General features: G+C 34.2%; 1 protein-coding gene across 1 annotated transcript; it reads right to left on the bottom strand.

Moving 5' to 3' along the window:
- Window positions 1-12,903: 12,903 nt before the first annotated feature.
- On the bottom strand, window positions 12,904-19,685 carry LOC149791105 (bone morphogenetic protein 5-like). Its single transcript, XM_089971471.1, has 4 exons — window positions 19,409-19,685; window positions 16,695-16,826; window positions 13,929-14,014; window positions 12,904-13,155 (listed from the first exon to the last, which is right to left on the bottom strand). Exons 1-4 carry the CDS (start codon window positions 19,632-19,634, stop codon window positions 12,904-12,906), a joined length of 696 nt encoding a protein of 231 aa, XP_089827597.1. The 5' UTR covers window positions 19,635-19,685.
- Window positions 19,686-19,996: the final 311 nt, after the last annotated feature.

Genomic DNA, 19,996 nt, shown 5'->3' with positions numbered 1-19,996 from the left:
GAAGTCGAATCGTCAAAATTTCATTGGGACTGCTGATGTTTTCGTCCGGAATATTAGCATCAGTTATTTGGTATTTAACATGAGTAGGGTAGGGGTACGATACACGGAAAATGGGAAATTACATTATAAAAGACCCTGGGACGATATACGGACCATGAGAAGATACATTATATAACACCCTAGGACGATACACGGACAATGGGAAAATACATTATAGAACATCCTGGGACGATAATACGGACAATGGGTAAATACATTATAGAACACCCTGGGACGATATACGGACAATGGGAAAATATATTATAGAACACCCTGGGACGATATACGGACAATGTGAAAATACATTACAGAACACCCTGGGATGATATATGGACAAGATTCATTGCAGAACCACCTGGGACGATATACGGACAAAATCTACATGGACAAGGGTAATTTCAGTCAAAAACACCATGGGACTATCTGGGGAAAAAAATGGAGTTATTTGCTGAATGGAACAGCTAAGGTGCCGTCAAAGTACGGAAGACGGATAGCAATGTTGCAAGGAGCTGCCCTCAATCGATCAAACAAAAAATAATAGAACGTTTTTGGCGCGATAGAGACAGAGATAACACATACAACAGACAACATACAAACCATTATACAAATAACTTAACCAAATTTAGGCAAGAAAGAGTAAATCTTTTCGAGGCATATCTACAACAGAAAACATTCAAACCTCTATACAAAAAAGGTGAGGTGCTGAAAAACAAACCCTTACTAAACTATCCACAAACGAAAAATATACAATCAATAAAATGGTGAGGAGCAAAAACTAACCCAATATATACCATACAAACCGCAATATCTACACAAACGATAACAAACCTCAAAATATACAACCTACACACGGGAAGAACAAAACCCCAAATATAATATCCAGTCACGGGAAGGAGAAAAATAAACCGAAATATACTATCCACACAAAACAAACCCAAATTATACTATCCACAAACCCCAATATCTAATATTCACACACGAGAAGGACAACAGACAACCCTTTATTATACTATCCACAGACCAAAATATACTATCCACACGAGAAGGAGCAAAGCAAACCTTTACAATACTCTCCAAAAACCACAGTTGTACTATCAACACAAAGGTGAGGAGCAAAAATCAAACCCACACAATACTATCCACACATGGGAGGAGAAAAAACCGTGATATATACTATCCACACAAATGTACGCGAACGCTTACAAACCCTAAAATATACTATCCACACACGGGAAGGAGCAAAACAAAAAACAAAAATTTGCTATCAAAAACACCAATATCTGCTATCGAGTCAAGGGAAGAGAAAAAAGAAAACAAAAACCCATTATCATATTTACATAAAAGTACCCTGACCCATACAAAGTATTACAAACACACACTCTACTATTCAATCAACGGTACAATAACTGACATACACACACACCACACAGAGAGAAGGAGAAAAAACAAACCCCATATCTACTATCTACACAGGGAAAGAAAGAAAGAAAAAATCCAAAATATATTATCCACACAGAGGTGAAAAGAAGAAACCATTATACACTATTTACACAAAGAAAAGAAGAAAAACATAACCCAATATACACTATCGACACAGAGGAATGAAGAAAAAACACTGTATTTATACTATCAACACAGAGTGGAGAAGAAAAAGATTTTTTGAAAGCACCTAATCCCTCACCTACACTGATCAACTCTACACAACATTCACACACACACAAACACACACTCCAAAACCCATTTAACTCATTATTATATGGCGTGAGAGTGTGATTTTAGAAACAATCAAGACACAAAATGATGGACGAACAGACTGACTATATTTTACCCATTTGTATGCCTAAAGTGCGTGCGTAAAGGAAAACATTCCTTCCATTTCAATTATAACTAAAAAGTGACCCAGAGTGATAGAGAGATGTGATAATGAACATATTCCTGAGGTGTCAATAAAAGCGAAACATACCATCCTTATTATACAAACTCAAGACCAGGATACACTTACGGTTTCTTTCTGGTCTATTCTCTTGTAGTAGTCAGTATGAAATTTCACATCAGGGCCAACGCATTTGCTCAAATTGTCAATTGTTCCATTTCCATCTCTTCACTGGTACAAGTTTTTCCTCATCTTCAAATTATTCTTCTTCTGAACCCGACTCTTCTTTCTCCTCTTGTTTCTGTTTCTTCTCTTTTATCTTAGGGCACTCTGAAGTCCAGTGTCCTTTCTCCTGTCAAAGAAAACAGGTGTCTTGACTTTTGTCTCACTCTCTTGGACGAAGCAGGTATTCTGGAGACAAGTACCCATTTACCTTGCAGATATAGCAAACTTCATCATCACTTATCCACTTTCGTATCACTCTCATCAAATCAACGACCAGAAGGGTCAGTTTTGATGCCACTTTCGCCTGCGAATTATGCTTTCTCATGACTAGTAGCAAATCTTTGACCAGCAGGTCGATCTGTGTTGACTCTTCCATCTTCTTGATCGTGTGACATTCGAATTAATACTCTTCTTACTTTAAAACACTCTCCCGATATACAGGGACTCGCTGCGTGTGAAACCTAGTAAAATGAAATTTTGCAATAAGATGAAACGATTTCATTGATAAAGTAAGAGGCAACGACCTGCCACATCGCCTCACACACGAGCTCAAGTGTTAGCTCAAATCCGTGCCAGCGATCTCCAAGACGACGTGAGTGAGCTTGGATCAACGCTTTCCACTTATGCCACAAAACCAAGAGTTTTGATTGACGTCAAAATAAATTAGATCCGTCTATAACAAAATACGTAAATAGTTCGTTTATGTAAATGGTTGCTATTTCTTTGTTATTAAATGTTCGTACAAACGATATGTATGTACACGGAAGCTAACACACACACACGCGCACACTCACACGTATTACTGCATTGGGTGCAAGTAGAACGGGCAGTTTTAGTCTGGAGTGTTTTGAGGGATGGACATATAGACTTAACATTACATTGGAGAGAGAAAGAAAACAATGGCAAAGAAAAACAAACGTAGGACACCATTTTTGGTTCTGTTATATTTGCGGTACTATAATAGAACAAAGATTATTGAGACAACATACATTCTATGTGAAATATGTTCCATGTTTTCATTCATTCATCAATTTCATAAAATGTAATGTGATATTTATTGTCGACTGACTGCTTAAAATTTGCTTAACATATCTCAGATTTAAAATATGTCCTGTGCTTCGTAGCACAAACTACCAACAATGTTGCAAAGTTTTTAGAATTCTAAGGCCGGAAACAAAATTAATTAATAAAAAACAGCACCAAAACGCATCTTCTTCCATTGACAGCCTAAACTGAGAAGAAATAGGTCAACCATTGTTACATTTTTTCTGAACGTGTCTTGGTTTTGAAATGCAGAGTTCATGGGCAGGGTTATATATTACAATGCAGCTGGCGTCATTCTTGAACATTGTTACGTTTTATCCGGACGTGTGTCTTGGTTTTATAATTCAGAGTTAACCATAAGCAGGCTTTGGTGACATTGAGACGGCGCGTGATCAGAGTATCGCCAAAATGTCCACTGTGTAAGAACGCACCTTTCAGTAAATGACATAATATGACACAATGTGCAAAAAGAAAAGGGTGAAAGACTAAAGTTAATAGGGGAAATAAGTAAAAAGACAAATATAACAGAAATAACATTTTATTTTTAGATGGGATATTTGACAAAAACACACTTTATAAAATTACTGATTACATTGTTGGAACAATGAGGGAGTGTGGGCAAATAATAGTGATAGGGTGATAATTATGAAATAACATGTCAATAAATTGGAATCCTGAGGAGAGGAGGAGCAAAATGGGGATGGGGATGGGAGGGAGAGATTCGGTTGGCTACCCAATAGGCGTGTGATACTGTCAGTACGCAGGCCAGAGCCTCCAAGTCATCCCCGGACCCAGTCTTGAGTCTCACCAAACCTTAGGATCCAATTCCAAATTTTAAAATTTCAACTGTTTTAAATCCTAAATTTAAAATAAATTAAATGGGAACCCCAACCCAATATAAATTACATAAAATGTAAATTGCAAAACTTTTAATAATCGGAAAAATGTGAAAATTAAAAAAATTATGCATGAAGTTTAACAGTTTAAATTTTTTAATAATTTTTTTTTAAATACATTTTTTCTTCTTCTTCCTTTAAATTAAACCTTTATAGATAAAAATAGTCTAATAAATTATAACAAGGTTTATGTAGGAATCCTAACTTATTGTTACTTTCAAATGCCATTTGAACTTTCTAAAGAATCCAATGAGCTACACATTGGAAAAGTGTAAAATATTATTAACTGACATCATGGGGCTATGTCACAGGACCTTAATTTTTCTTTCTTTCATAACCTAATATATCGATCGCCAAAATTCTCAATTGAAAATAAATTAATGGAAAATAACAAAACATACAGAAAATATAGCATACACACAATTTAACACTAACACACATAGTAAACACTGAGACTCAGGAGACCTCTAGCAAAGGTCATACAAATTACAAGGGGAGGGACGAACAACCCTTTAGATAACACTAGGGAAAAATAAATACCCCATCAAAAATTGATACAAAATTCTTTATAAATAGAACATACAACATATCTGAGGGGGAAACACACAAACTTAAAATACTTTTAATATGTTGTTAAATGGGGGGGAGGGGAATCTGTCTGATGCTCCCCAACCCTAAAGCTTATACAGTGCAATTTCAATCGTGTCATTCTTGAAAGAGCCTTGTTTGTTTCCTTTCTTGAAAAACGGTAGATCTAATGTTAGAAAATGTTTCCTTGACAAAATGCAGTGCCAAACTAAATACAAAGTTAAGATACCCGAATTATACAAGCTCATCCACTCGAAGATTTTATTTCATCAAACGATTTACTGATTTAAACTGAGTAAGTGTGTAAATGTTTTTGAACAACAAATTGCATCACAAACAGAATAGTTCACTTAATTATGGTCAATACAGATCACAATTTTGGAGAGGTATCTTCAAACGGGACCAGATACCATTAGGATTTCTATCAAAACTACTATGACGGAGAGAGAGAGAGAGAGAGAGAGAGAGAGAGAGAGTTGTTCCTACTCTAGAAAATATCACCTTTCGATTGTTTTTATAGCACATTTTCCATAAGTAAGATTCAAAGAAACACATATTCCACTTAGATAATGTCACATTTGCCTGCCCGCGATTACGTAAGCCAGGAAAAAAGGAATGGGTTAGCATGTGTATGTAGACCCTGCATATATCATAGCGATTCTTGTTTGCACAATAGCCCTCTTCGTTAGGTGTCAAAACTAACATGTAGACGTTGGAAGCTTTGTTCAAAGAACAAAGGACCCTCGATGCTATTGTAAATCTCCCCGCTTTGACAAATGGCCTGAGCCTCGTAAGTTAAGATGAACCGACTGGGGTAGAATTGATATCCAATCGGAACTGAGGAAGGATGGGACCATCAATTCGAACCAGAATTTTACAGTCATTTGGGCTTGGAACGAATTAGTCATTGTGAAGCATCGTGCTGAGAAGTTGTAGCAATAACTCCGAGGAAGCCACTCGTGAGTTGGCGGGGAAAAAACCTTGGTACATTCAAGGACAGAGAGCTTCCTAAAGGTCAGTGAGTTATTTGCTCTATTGTTACATAATGTTACAGCATTGTAATTGTACTTATGTGCAGTATGTATCTCTACTTACTAGAATTGTTAGTACGTATAATTACCTTTGTTTTGTTTAATTTACACGCGTACTTGAGAAATGAGCTATGATTATGTAGATTGCTAGCTCATAGTCAGAATTAATATTGTTATTCGCTATCTGGTTACTTCTTGGTAAACTAGTGTATTTTTTATGTAATATTCTAGATTTTGCAATTGTTGAATTAAATTTTAACTTTGGAAATGGTTACAGTGTGTACATTCAAATAATGTGGATAGTTGCATATTTGCGTACACTTGTGGGAGTGTAATGTACAGAAATAAGTCTGATTGTTGTGATATTGTTCATAATAATGAGATTAAGAATATATTGATGTGACGCAATTTAGTGATGTCTGTATGATAAGTAGGATACCGCTCTTTATTGCAACGTCGTCTTCTATAAAAACGTTTTCGATGTGCACGAATGCGTGACCGAAGATGTAGATAGCCTCTATATGATGATTGATATTTGATTCAGTGTGAGCGAGATGGTTAACAAAACATTCTAACGTCCTTGTGTTTTCAATGGAAGCTTTTGGGGACATAACTACCGGGTAGTCAAGTCCCGAGTCTCAGAGAGACAGGATAGAACAAGGCAGTAGGCAGAGAACAAGTATTGTTGCTAGAGGAAGAGAGAGAGAGAGAGAGAGAGAGAGAAGGAAGAAGAGAAAATGATGCAAAAGTGGAAGAGGATAGGAATAATCGCAGTACGGAGAACGCCGGAAGGAGGAAAGGAATTAGCAGAGTAGAGCACAGATGATGAGAAACCAAGTACAGGGGAAAGCCATCTCACACTATAATCACGTGATGAAATAGGTTGTTTCATGGTCGAGGGGAAGAAGAATGGTTGAGAAATTAATATCGTTTCAATTGTATTAAATTGTTATTCTTTTGAATATCACCTTTGTGTTCTTACTAATTTAATTGTCGGTATTGCTGACTGGGGGCTTGGAGCTGTATCTCTCTCTATCACTAATTTCACTTCCTACATAAACGAACCAGGGTGGGAATTCTATAGTAATTCAAATCAATATTGGGAGCACCACGCCCCCAACTCATAATAGAGCGTACGTAGAACGCCACAATTATTATTCATTTCTAGAGTGTATATTGAACATGTAATTTTTTTCAATGACTCGACGTTCTGAATTGTAATTGCATTGCGATTCTGCTTTCAATGGCGTGCTGTTTCTGTTGGTTTGTGTTTTGAAAGAGCTACCACATGGAGACAAGTATGTATGGAATGATAGCAATTGCTGTCGAAATTGTGGTAATTTATGCTTGATCTTCATTGTTTTTCCTGTTAAATGTTAACGGTCACCTGCCACCTATATTGTTCAAACGTGTGATATTATTATAGCTATAAACAAAACGCATTGGTTATGTATGCACACCATAAAACTGTTTAATTAGACTTGAAATTCCAATTTGCTAAATGAAAAAATTATTCGGTAATGATTTGTATGGGAAACTATGAATGAGTTTTTTGGATGGAATACTGCACGATCTTGGGAGTGCAATATATCTGTCCGACAAAACGAGTTCATATTTTCCCATACAAATGCAGTAACCGTTTTATTATATGCTCATTTTCTTATTCTACCTAAGGCTTAATTATATATAGAAAATACACCACAAGAAACAACGTAAATGAATGTATACAGTATCCCAAACTAAATACACTAGAGCATATTCTTCATTACACAACAACAACATTATTAATGGGCACATAACTCCTTCCAGATAAACTTGAACTTAATCCCGCGCTAGGCATAACTTTCAAAAGAAAATGACGTGTCTAGTTAAAATGTAAATTTGCAGTCATATTGTGAATGAATCCGCATTGCAACAACTGTTCGATTTGTTCTGGAATGAATCGACTTTGGTATTTTGTTTCGATTGAACGAAAGTTCGTGATATTGGACTGGATCCGTCTGTGCAAATTGTACAAGAAATACATCGGATTGAAGCAGCGTGGGAGAAGCGTGTTTACATCTGCAAGTGTGTCCGTTCTGTCATTGACTATTTGAAATCATTGTCACAGAATAATGCAAGAACTAACTTGGTTTTGCCTTAGAACGATTTGACTTTCTTTTATTCTCCATGCATACAACGTTACCTAAGGTGAATAATGGTTTTTCCAGGCAAGCGACTATACTAGCATGTATCTCGTCGAAAATTACTTGCAACGAGAGACATTAAAACAACGATATTCACGGGTATTTTACCTTGACTATTATTCACTTTTCTATGTATTTAACGTAGATTCCATTTCTAACCGACACTGGTCGCTTTGGATCTTGTCAAGGAGTGAACGTTCTCCATTGTGTTATCCAGCCATAGGAGTAAGTATTAAATTCATATTTTATTTGATATGTGAAGTTTATTCAGGTATTAATGTCATATCGTGTAATGATGCATTACTACTACGTAGATTTGAAACGCTGTGAACTTTGAACTACAAGGTGCTATTAGAGTTTAATTTATTAGCATATATCTAAAGATTATTCAAAAATTATTATGACCAGTTTGGTTTTATTGTTGCTGTTCAGGCTTGCTCAGGGCTGTGTAGAGCTGTCAGTTGTTCAGGGCTGTTTAGAGCTGACTGAAGAAATGTAGGGCTGACTGTAGTTGCTTAGGGCTGACTATAGCTGTTTAGTGCTGCGTACTGTCTATACGTATGTGTATATGTGTGTCTGTACATGTGGTGGAGCCACGAATGTAGACGTAGCCAATACTAGGGTGAAGTATGCTGCCTGTACGTATGTATATACGTATGTCTGTACATGTGGTGGATCCGTGAAGGATGTGAGCGGCCGATAAAAGTGTGCGTCAACCCAAGCACTCGGTGCAACTGCGTGGTGCATCTGTTTATGAATCATACGACTGTACAAGTGTCAAGAGGCATATGTTTGTTCCAATTGATGTTTCAATTGAGTACATTTTCAATTGCGTGAGATTATTTTGAATCTTATTTGCATCATATCAGATTATGTGAAATCTCGCTTACATTGCATAATATAGATTATGTGAATCTCACTTACAATGGATAATATTATTTGAAATATATTTGAATTCCTTGAAATTATTTGAATCTTGATAGTATTCCATACGTGAGATTATGTGAACCTCTCTTACATTGCATACTATTATTTGGAACGTATTTGCAGTCCATGAGATTATTTGAATCTCACTTTCCATACCTAAGATTACATGAATCATATTTTCGTTTTTCAATTTGTGAATGTTTGTGTAGAGTGATTGGATCAATCGTATGTTGAGAGCGTGAGAGAATAACTGTATTTATAATATATATACGTTTTTGTAATTCATTTTATGAATTTCCAACGTCCATCACATTTTGTTTGCCTTTTTCATTTAATCCAAAACCCACTCGGTTACAATTCTGTTGCAATCATAATGTGGGAACATATCAAGTGTTCAAATTGCAATTATCAAAACGACGCTATTGAATTTAATGCTTATTTAATTTTGAGTGCAGTAAGGAAGATGTAATTGCACCTGGAATATAGTCAAAATTACAGTACAATTTCGAAATGTGTAATCAGTCTTGAGAATTTATAAAATGGCTCATATAATTCGGATTTGCAGAACTAAGAAAGTACATTTTGAGGAAATTCTGGATATAAAACTGTTAAGTATATTTGTTTGCCATTCTTATTACCAGCTAAAGGAGACAGCTTATATCTTTATAGCTTGCATGTTATTTGTAGGTACCAAGCAAGTTTATGAAATCTGGTGTCTATCGCACAATCTGAAACAATATATAAAAACGTTAACGTGGAATGTTGGTATGATGCACTCCGCGGAACATCTTCTTTAGTTCATTCAGAAACAAACTTATTCAACCAAAACGTATTGCGCCTACTATGCAAATGTACATAATTTGTTTGTAAAGTAGTTCCTAATACACTATTGGGCACACAAGTTAACGGAGAAAAAGAACGAGCATACAATTTATTTGTTCGCATTGATAGCTACTTTGTCCTCTAATGTACATTGGTCCAGACCCACTACTTTAACGAATTTATGTCTATATTTTTCCCCACACATGCGCTGAAGCAATTAAATTTACTAATCCAATATTTCTCTTCTTTTTATAACATTTGCATTATATCCTTAAACCTTTATTATATGCTGGCTTGTAAAGTAGTTTTCTTTATGTGCCGACCATATTCTGCACTGCATGTACATAGTCCATATTAACAGAATCTGAACCTAGTTGGTCTTTTCCATTGCATGCTGGTTAGAAAAACCTCCAATATTAGTAATGGCCATTTCGAACTGCCTGAAAGACTGTTACCACCTAATACTAAAGTAATTAACATCACAAATACTAGATTAGCAATAGTCTCAGGCACTACACATCTGCAGGTATAACATTTAAATGGAAAGTGCTGGTATTGCATTGATTATTACAATAACGTCTTGCGTTATTGTAAATGTCAAGGTTCATTTTATCGTATAGCTATGCCAATGTTCATCTGCCAAAACGTTTGACAATTTGGAACGTAGTACCATGAATACCTCTGAATCAGTTTTGTTTGGAGATTCGAAAATATTTGATTCACATAACAAATATTTGAGATTGTTCCAAATGACTGAATCTACATAGTTTGCAGTAGATCATACTACGCAATAAGTTGGAGCAAATAAATCAAAATTGCTCGTTTTTCTTCCTCTAGAAGAGTTGAATTCGTTATTTATTGGTTTCAAGCAAATACCCCATATTTCTTCAGAGGTACCGAGAACAAAAGCTAAATACGCCAAAAGTTATGAAATTTATCACCAGAAATGATTTTAGTTATTTTTCAAAAGTCGTAAATTTCTTAAAATTAGGGAAACATAAACTGGATTCAGAAATATAATCTCTTTTCCAAAGAAATTAATATATTTAGTTATGTTTTAATAAGTCAACCCTGCTGAATGTTAAACGAAATAAAAGTATTTGTAAACAAAGCAATACTGTAAAGATTGCAGTTTTTCATTGCAGGAATTTTATTCTGAAATGTAATCGAGTTTCTCTTTTATATTAACTTAAATATTATCATCAACTTTAAACATTGTTTGCATATATGTATTGTTACGACTATATCGATTTAAGCTAAGAAATATAAAAAGCAAAAACGTATGTTTGTATGTAATATTCTTTAATTAAATTAGTTTGAAAGTAATATTTTTTAATTAAATCAAAGTAATATTTTTTAATCAAATTAGATTGAAAGTAATACTTTTAAATGACATTAGATTGAAAGTAACATTTTTTAATTGATTAGATTGGCAGTAATATTTTCTGACTAAATTAGATTGAAAATATTTTAAATTAAGTTAGATTGAAAGTAATATTTTTAAATTAAATTAGATTGAAAGTAATATTTTAATTAAATTAGATTGAAATTAATATTTAAAAAAAAAAATTAGATTGAGAGTAATTCTTTTTAATTAAATTAGATTGAGATTAATTCCTTTTAATTAAATTAGATTGAGAGTAATTCTTTTTAATTAAATTAGATTGAGAGTAATATCTATTTTGTTCTGTATTACAATTGTATACTATTTAATACAGATTGCCCCTTTTTAAGCCAAAAACAAAAATCTCTATACATTTCCCTTGTATCATAAGCAGCAAAACAGAACTACACCCATTTAGTTGTGAAATAGACGAACTAGACAAACTCCAAAGAGTCCTTCTAGAAGGGTAAATTAGCTGATCTGGCAAAAATCTTCTATCTAATGATGTACATAGAACCATACGATAGCCTGTAAGGATCGATGGAGCCTCACTTTGAGATTCCGGCGCAACACAAGAACTAGACATATGTCCATATTTGGTCATGTCATAAGAAACTGGCGTAAAAAGGGTTGATCCGCGGACACGCCAGTCCATTCGTCAGAAACTCGAAGAGGCATGTGTTGTTACAGTAAGGATTATCATACAATATTTTCATATATTATAAGGCTTTTAAGTGTTAAGATGTTAATCTAACATCAGTACGGTGCAACGTTGGATTAATTTATATTTTCTTTGCTTTTCTTTAAAATAATGTATTGGAAAGTTTAATTGTTTGAAGAACATATATTTACTTGTAATTATATTATTGATAATAGTAAAAAGTGACTTTCGCTACCAACCTCATACTCAGCGAAATTTAATTTAGAAATAAAATATCAGTTTAATATATTGACTTTTTAGAATAAATTCAGTACAATATATTTCTATTAAATGATTGTCGTATAAGTCTGAAATATTTAATTTTAAATTCTTTAGCTATCGTGCATTTTTTTCGATATTTAATTATCAGTATTATATTCTAAAAGGCAGAAATTATAAAAATGTATGATGCTTCTAAGTTAAAGAATATCTTGATTTTATATGTATTCCTTATATCCATAATTTAAGGTTATGTAGATTAATATTGGAATGTAATTTTACTTGTTGATTATTTGAATAAATTAGTCATTCGTCAGAAACTCAAAGAGAGTTCTGTCGTTACAGCATCTCGAAGTACCCTCGCATCGCCACATTTCCCAGATGTAGCCATATCTTCGTAGTCAAAGTGACACCTCTTTCAAGAGAGCTTGAAATTCTTCTTCTTCTCTTCTCTCTCTCACTCGGGTCAGGAGAACAGCTTGTCTATGAGTTTATGAGAGGAACAGTCCCGTAAAAGTAACAAAATCGACGACGTCACAGATATGGAAATAAAATTTGAGTAAATATTTTTTCAGCTCTTGCTACGTCTTATGAAGGAAGCAGATAATACACTGAGTACACGTTTATTTACATAGTGAAACTTTATTATTATCTTCAACAAAACATAAATTGTGTATACAGTTTATTTATATCATGTCTTTTCACGTTAAGAGATTAATCCTTCATCATAACTATTCGTGTGGTGATTTTCACACCAAATTTAGAAAGGTGATTTTCATCTAATGATGTTTCTTAAGCAAATATATATATATATATATATATATATATATATATATATATATATATATATATGAAACATTCACAAAATATGTTTTTTTTTGACATGCTAATGGTAAATGTTTGCTTTTAATATTTTCGAAACAAAGAATATTTAATCCATGCAATCAAATCAAGGACGATGTTATTTATTTACACGCAACCACACTCATCGACTACCATATCAGTCCAAATTAATGTCTCCACCGTTGAGTTGATATTAGTCACTGCATTTATTGCTGACAGTTTGGTAGGGACACAGCAAAGCTTGGGGATGTTTGGATTAGTAGCGCTCAAAATACCCCGAATCTTTGCATGTTTTGTACGAATCAAATCCACTGACACTATATTGCATTCGCCATCACAATAATATGACATGTATCCTGGAGGGGCGACAAGCCACGTCTGAAATAGAAATACAATTGAAATATAAAGTTTTCATTTATTACGCCAATTAGATCCATTAAAATAAGGAATTACAGACTAAAGATACTTAGTAACTACAGACTAAAGATATAACGCAAGATATTTTAGTCAAGAGTGAACAAAGCGACAAGAAAAATATCATAAGCTCGGTGAGTCCGCCTGTCTGTAGGTATTGTTACCAGTGACCATCACACCTAAGCAATCCTTACACATTACTGTAAACCAGCTCTTAGGCTAGTAACGATATATATGCATTTATGCTTCTTGACGTTTTCTTTCTTCATGTCCAATATTACATATGCTTATAACGTTTTCCTTTTGTTCTTCTTTATGTTCAATAATGACGTATATATAGCACTGTTTCAAATACCTTTTTACCTTGGCAACAGTGCACTTTTGAAAGCCAAAATAATTCAAGATATACTGGGAGCGGGGTAAATTGTCCTAGATCTGGATCTAACAGTTAGGATTTTTGTCCCACCACCATTTGGCCTTCAAGCACGCGGATTTAAAACTAATCCGCATTATCGACAGGAGAAGTCATGGTTTCCCAACACATGTTTATCCGTTGATGATGCATTGAAGCGAGTTCCAGCAATAAGATCCCCTTGCAATGCACACAGCGCTAGTACATATTGTTGACATTTGTGTACGATCAAATTTATGGTAAATAAATAAATGCATTTATGAAAATTAAATAAATTAAAACATGTATGATAAATAAATAAATTCCTGGTATGGAAATTGCTTACATTCCATCCTAGGGTGGTGAAATTGACATAGAGCTCGTGTCTTTGGCATCTCTGCCCTGCTTCCGTCTTGCTTGTCGAGTGTCTACCTACAAATGTACAATACCAAATGTCATATGTGTAAGACAAGAAGTGTTCTGAGGAGAATACTCTAGAAATTCCTGAATAATTTTCCTTCCATGGCCGAGGGTTACCGACTACTCTTTCTATCCGTTAATTTGAAAATATCGCTAACTTGGATTTTATTGTGTTCCATGAGTATAGTTACATAATAAAATTTGTATATATTTGTATTCTGGGCTGGTTCTTATTACCTAGGAAAAGTCGTATACCTTTGTTTTCATTGGAAAACGTAAAATATCACAGTTTCCTTAGGGCAACGTGTATTGCCGTAGTTTCCTTGGAGAAACGTGCATTGCCATAGTTTCCTTAGGGAAACAAACGTTCTTATGCTGCTTGTATATCTCAGACAATAATTACCAGTCTATGACCTACTATCCAATTTTAATCGCATAACGTTACTTGATAATCACTATTAGATTTACTAGAAACCTCAATGTTAGATCATAATCAACAGAACCTCTGAATATTCATCACATCGTTTAGTTTCGTATATAATTATTAAGGAATGTAGTTAATTAAAATCGGTAGCATTTGCGTTTCATTTATGGGAATGTTTATTTGAAAAGAGTGCTTGTGAAGTCCGAAGTAAAAAAGGAAATAAATCGTACAATCAATTTATCATTGGTCACCCACTTGAAAGATTCGTCAACTCTGAAAGTTCAAATGAAAAACGAAAGGTGCATGATAGCATGTTGCTATAAAGACAAATGTTTTTTTTTTCTCTATATTTATAATCAACACATGATGTGATCATGCAATTTATTTCACTGCAGGACAACACAGTAAATATTAGTTTTTGTATCATTTTGCTGCAATTGTTTGAAAAATGCAAACTGAAATGGTTTTTTTCTGTGTAGATATGAAGTGTATATGTCAAGTTATAGAAATTATTTTGCTTTCCATGATGTTATGAAGTGTTTATGTTACGTTATAAGTAGTTTGATTTCTATGTTGATATAAAGTGTTTGTCAAGTTATAAGAAGTATTTTGATCTCCATGTTGAAAGGAGGTGTTTATGTTAATTGATAATAAATATTTTGATTTCCTTGTTGGTTTGAAGTGTTTATGTCAGGTTATAGGAAGTATTTTGATTTCCATGTTAATATGAAGGGTATATGTCAAGATGGTTTGAAGTGTATATGTCAGATTATAAGATGTTGTTTGGTTTGTATGCTGATATACAGTGTACATGACAAGCTAAGTGGATTTAGACCTTTATTGAAACATTATGTTGATAATCACGTTTTCAAGTAATTTCTGACGTCGACGATTAGGACTACGTAAATGCAAATCAATGTTATAACCATTTATAATTCTTCACAGACTTAATATTCTTACACTAAATACTAATAGTCATAATCTAGTACTATTCAGGCTTCATCAGAAAATTATATTAATCTTTTCCGGAAATTATTTTCAGCCAATCAGCGACTACCTGAGGTTTCGAAATTCAGTATGCAATATGCCACCACATATTGTTTGGTTCCATTGGTCACTAACATATCTTTGGGCTATGACCATATGATAATAAAATAGACCTACTTTACCTCAGCTAGAAAATAACTTCGACAAATAATCAAAATATCAAAAACTTCCATTTGATCTTTTATTTCGGGTAGAATGTTTTCAAAGTTATTTTCCGTTTTTATACATATTTCTGTGTGGAAACATAAAAATTTGCTTAAATTTAACTTGAAAATAAATAAATATATTGTTTTCGTTATTATAAAGTTTAGAGAGATGGGACACGGCATTCAGATGTCTTTATCAAACAAAGCACGAGTGTACGAGATGTCATACGTATAAACATTAACGTTTGTATTCACTTGGTATAATGCCAAGTTTGGGTCTGAGTTTGAGCTCGAGATTTATCTTTAACCAATCACTATAACTGTGTTAGAAAGATATGTATTGCTTAATTATAAAAGGAAATTCAGGTCCATCACCATAAGTGATAGGTATTTTGATCAATTCGGTTGTTTCTGTATAAACTCAGTTCAGATAAGTACTATAGAAAAGTTTAAAACTATGAAACCGGTTCAGATAACAAAACCATACGTGATGGAATAATCAGAGCCTTATAGACAAGAACATGATCTGCGATAAAATTTGCTACATTAGTTTTTATGTTTCAACAAAAAAAGAAAGAAAACAACATAACCCCACACCATCCCATCCAAAAAGATATCCCCCGAAAACAAAAGCAACCAAGCAAACAGTTCCTGAAGCAAAGTTGCCAAAGCATGCCTTCATCTTAAAGCGTTTGCGAAGGTGGCAGATTTGAACAAGGTTTAATGCAGCGAATTTTACTCTAAGGAATGTTTCATTGAAAATGATGGACCACACAAAATACCATGATGTAACATCTATCTAACTCGGTTGATTTCATAATAGCCTGAAACATTCCGCTTGTTATGTCGCATGACTCTCAAATAATGGGGTGCTACTCTTGGTGCCTGATTGCCCAAATCTTGTGAATATATTAACTATGACTCAAAACTGAATCAAATGTGAAAGGAAAGGTAGAGACAGAATAAAAATATATATTATCCCGCGATAATATTTTGTGCTTAACTAATAAAAATATTATACTATAATGAAAAATAAAAAAGGAAGAGCAAAGAAAGAAAGAAAGGATCATCTAACGTTTTCTTGCTGAAAGCATCTCCCGCAGAAACTCTACTTTTGACATGTTAAACATCGCTGTCATGGATGGTTGTTTGCTTTTAGGACCATCATCTCCTACACTTCCAGATTTGCCGGCATTAGTCTCTTGACCTGTGACAAGTGAAACATCAGACAAAAGCAAATAAATGGTCAGTAGCAGTCAAAGTGATAAAAACACATCTTCTCTCTCTCTCTCTCTCTCTCTCTCTCTCTCTCTCTCTCTCTCTCTATATATATATATATATATATATATATATATGTACCAACGACCTCTTGAGTTAAGAAATTGACGATGATTTTGATGATGATGACATATATAACATATATTCTCGAAGCATTACTTATGACTAAGCATTTCGTTGCAAACATTCCCACGGAAAAGGTTATGAATTTGAAGAAAATATATTTAGACAAGAACGATTTGCGTTAAAGGTTGGCGACACTAAAAACAACATTATCTTCGTTTGAATGTATGTGTAACTAAAGTCTTAGAACACTTAAATTTAATATGTCTCTATTAACAGTGGGATAAGAGGACCTTCATTTGGAGTTTTATAAAGTAAACGTTCTAACGAGAAACAGGAGTTTCAGGCGTACTTAATATTGTTCATTTTGTTATATATCTTACCAATTGATGATTTCACTAACCAGGCTGACGTAGTGTTGTAAAAACATCTTATATAGAATATCTACCACACTATGTATCTTATCGGTCTTATCTTTCTAGTATAGTTGGATAAAATAGTCTATATTTAACATGCATTGTCTCCAGGGCATGAGTAAAGCCATCCATGGTCTTTCTAAGATAAATTCACAAACATGTCTGTATGTGTATTATATACTCACAAACCTTTTCATGAAATTAAATAACACATCATGTTTTTTCTTATTCATTGTATCTTTTGCATGTGTTAAATAAGATCAGGAGAACATAATACATGGAATATCTGTTTAATTGAAAGGTAAACATAATATTACATTTTGTGTGACGTATTTGTACAAATTTCTTGTGGGCACTACAACTGGATTTAACATCAAACCATATATTAATACGCGGGAGGGAATAACTGGAATTTAATACAGGATATTGTAATCTCAGTCATAGTGGGAATTGAACAAAGGATGAGGCACAGTGAGGCATGACTGGAAATTATCACGGAATGAGGTAGTATGGGGAATAACGCGAATGTGTGATATTTAACATGCCCGAAGACTTCCATAGAAATTTAAGGTCACTAAAGTCAGCCAGGGTCATAAGTGTCAATTATAATCTAACAATCCGTCTAAGCACGTTTGTTATTCAGCAGCAAAGATTTGATTACTGTTCCAACACCAACAACGCGACCAATGCTATCTTATGTAGAAACCCACTACCACACAGGGTGTAGTAGAATGTAAAAGAAGGATGATGAAATCGAGACACACTCTAATGCCAAAAGCAAATATCCTATATAAAGTGGGAAGAGTGGGATGAGATAGGACTTAGGAGTTAGGCATGATAACTGAAATTCAAATGTTGCTAGTTAATACAAAATTAAGTAAACTATCCACATTTACTAATATTTGGAAACAAGGTTTTAGCGAAACAAACGTGTCCATCAATTGTCAACCTCACCCTATTGTAATTGTGATATCAGTAGCTTCAGGTATAATTCAGGAGTAAGTCTCCATAGGAGAGCAAGAGATTGACTGTTTAGACTAGGTAAATTATTTTGGGTAAGTAATGAACGACCCTGTGATAAGTTATTCGAGAATAAGGAGACCCATTGATTGGATTAGTTGCATGAATGATTTGACCCTTTTATATAGAGGAGGTGTATATATGGCCATAGGGTTGGCACCAGGATGGTGTATATGTAGTTACCAAACCCGGTGGGGCTAATAACGCGCTCATGAAGCTATGTTGACAGCTGACAGCACAAATTAATTCCATTGGCAATGTCTACAAATATGATAATTTGATACGTTATGACTCCGGGTCTCATCTACAAGAAGCAATGAAATACGCTGCGGAGAATATGGAATCCTAAATATCTTCATCTGCTGATGCCAGTAGATTATATATAGTTATAACAGAGGGTCTCATTGGCTTCTAATCTACGAGTCAGGACGTGAACCGAGTGGTTAAGGCATATAAAGTGTGCATTGTAGTTTTAAAAAATATGTATCAATTAGTGGCCAAAGTTGACGATCGCTGTCCTATGATAGACATTTAGAAATAAAACGGCAACTGCACTAAGGCAAGTCATGCTTTCAAAAGACTAAAAGAAATATGTTTGATAGAACGCATGTCAGTCTCTTCAGGACTATTGTTTTGCAAACAAAGCATTGAGTTGACAGCAAGAACACTCTCCTTTTGAGCAGAGATGTCAATTTAATCAATTTTGCATGTCGCATCATTGTTTGATAGAGGATGATACAAAGCAAGTAACAAACTGCTTTGTTGCTAAGATTTTGTTACAATTATACGATTCGTATTTGTATTCGGTGATTTCAAATTAAAACAAGTGTTTAGTATGGCTTCCCGCTCTATTTTCTGTCTTAGTAGGATTTAAAATTTCACGTAGCGAAAGGTTCAGCCATCAATTAATAATACAGAATTTGACTGAAGCGCAAGTAAATGCAATTTTTATTTTATTTTAGTGTTGTTGTTTTCGTGCATGAATGGTTTGGTGTGCAAATCTAATACTTACCAGGACTTAACTCCTTGGTCTTTGTTGTTTGGTGTAACCCAAAATGGTTCAATATTTGTTTCGCATACGCAGTTCTCATCTCTTGCATTTGGTTTTCAGGGATATTCTGTTCCAAGCCAATGTCAGTATTGTGAACGATCGATTCACAAGCAAACATTTTGTACAAGTGTGACATGAATGTCAGACTGAGGAGAATTCTATACGCTAGAAATCCGACTGCACGCATCCTTCTTGGATGTAAATAGTATTAACATAAACTATTAAACAAACGCGTAGATTTTCGACTACGTTAGGTATTTAATACCGCACGTTTCAACTGCAAGATCATGCGAGAAGGTCAATTTATATTAAGGACCTAAAACGTGTCGGACCAGTCAATGAAGAGTGGAGGCGGAGCATGACATGTCGTTCGAATGAGACTATTGACACAAGGATATTTTTGTAAACTAATATAATTGTTATGGCCAGTTTTGTGTTTTCATTGCATTCCAAACAAACATGTTTGGAACTAGTGTTTGAAAATCATTAACTAAAAATAACCCCATCAGTTTCTTGTCATACCCCTGCCATTATTCTACCTTGTCGAAA

This window comes from Sinohyriopsis cumingii, chromosome 10 (genome assembly GCF_028554795.1).
Source record: "Sinohyriopsis cumingii isolate HCF-2022 chromosome 10, ASM2855479v2, whole genome shotgun sequence".
Lineage (NCBI taxonomy): Eukaryota > Metazoa > Mollusca > Bivalvia > Unionida > Unionidae > Sinohyriopsis > Sinohyriopsis cumingii.
Note: the sequence above shows the minus strand (reverse complement) of the source record. Positions and strands in the feature narration are given on the sequence as shown.

Coding starts and splice junctions, on each gene's coding strand:
- LOC149791105 (XM_089971471.1), bottom strand. CDS start 19,634: ATGCGTGCAGTCGGATTTCTAGCGTATAGAATTCTCCTCAGTCTGACA. Junction 16,827..19,408: donor GACCAAGGAGTTAAGTCCTG/GTAAGTATTAGA, acceptor CACTTGTCACAG/GTCAAGAGACTAATGCCGGC. Junction 13,156..13,928: donor TCACCACCCTAGGATGGAAT/GTAAGCAATTTC, acceptor TTTCTATTTCAG/ACGTGGCTTGTCGCCCCTCC.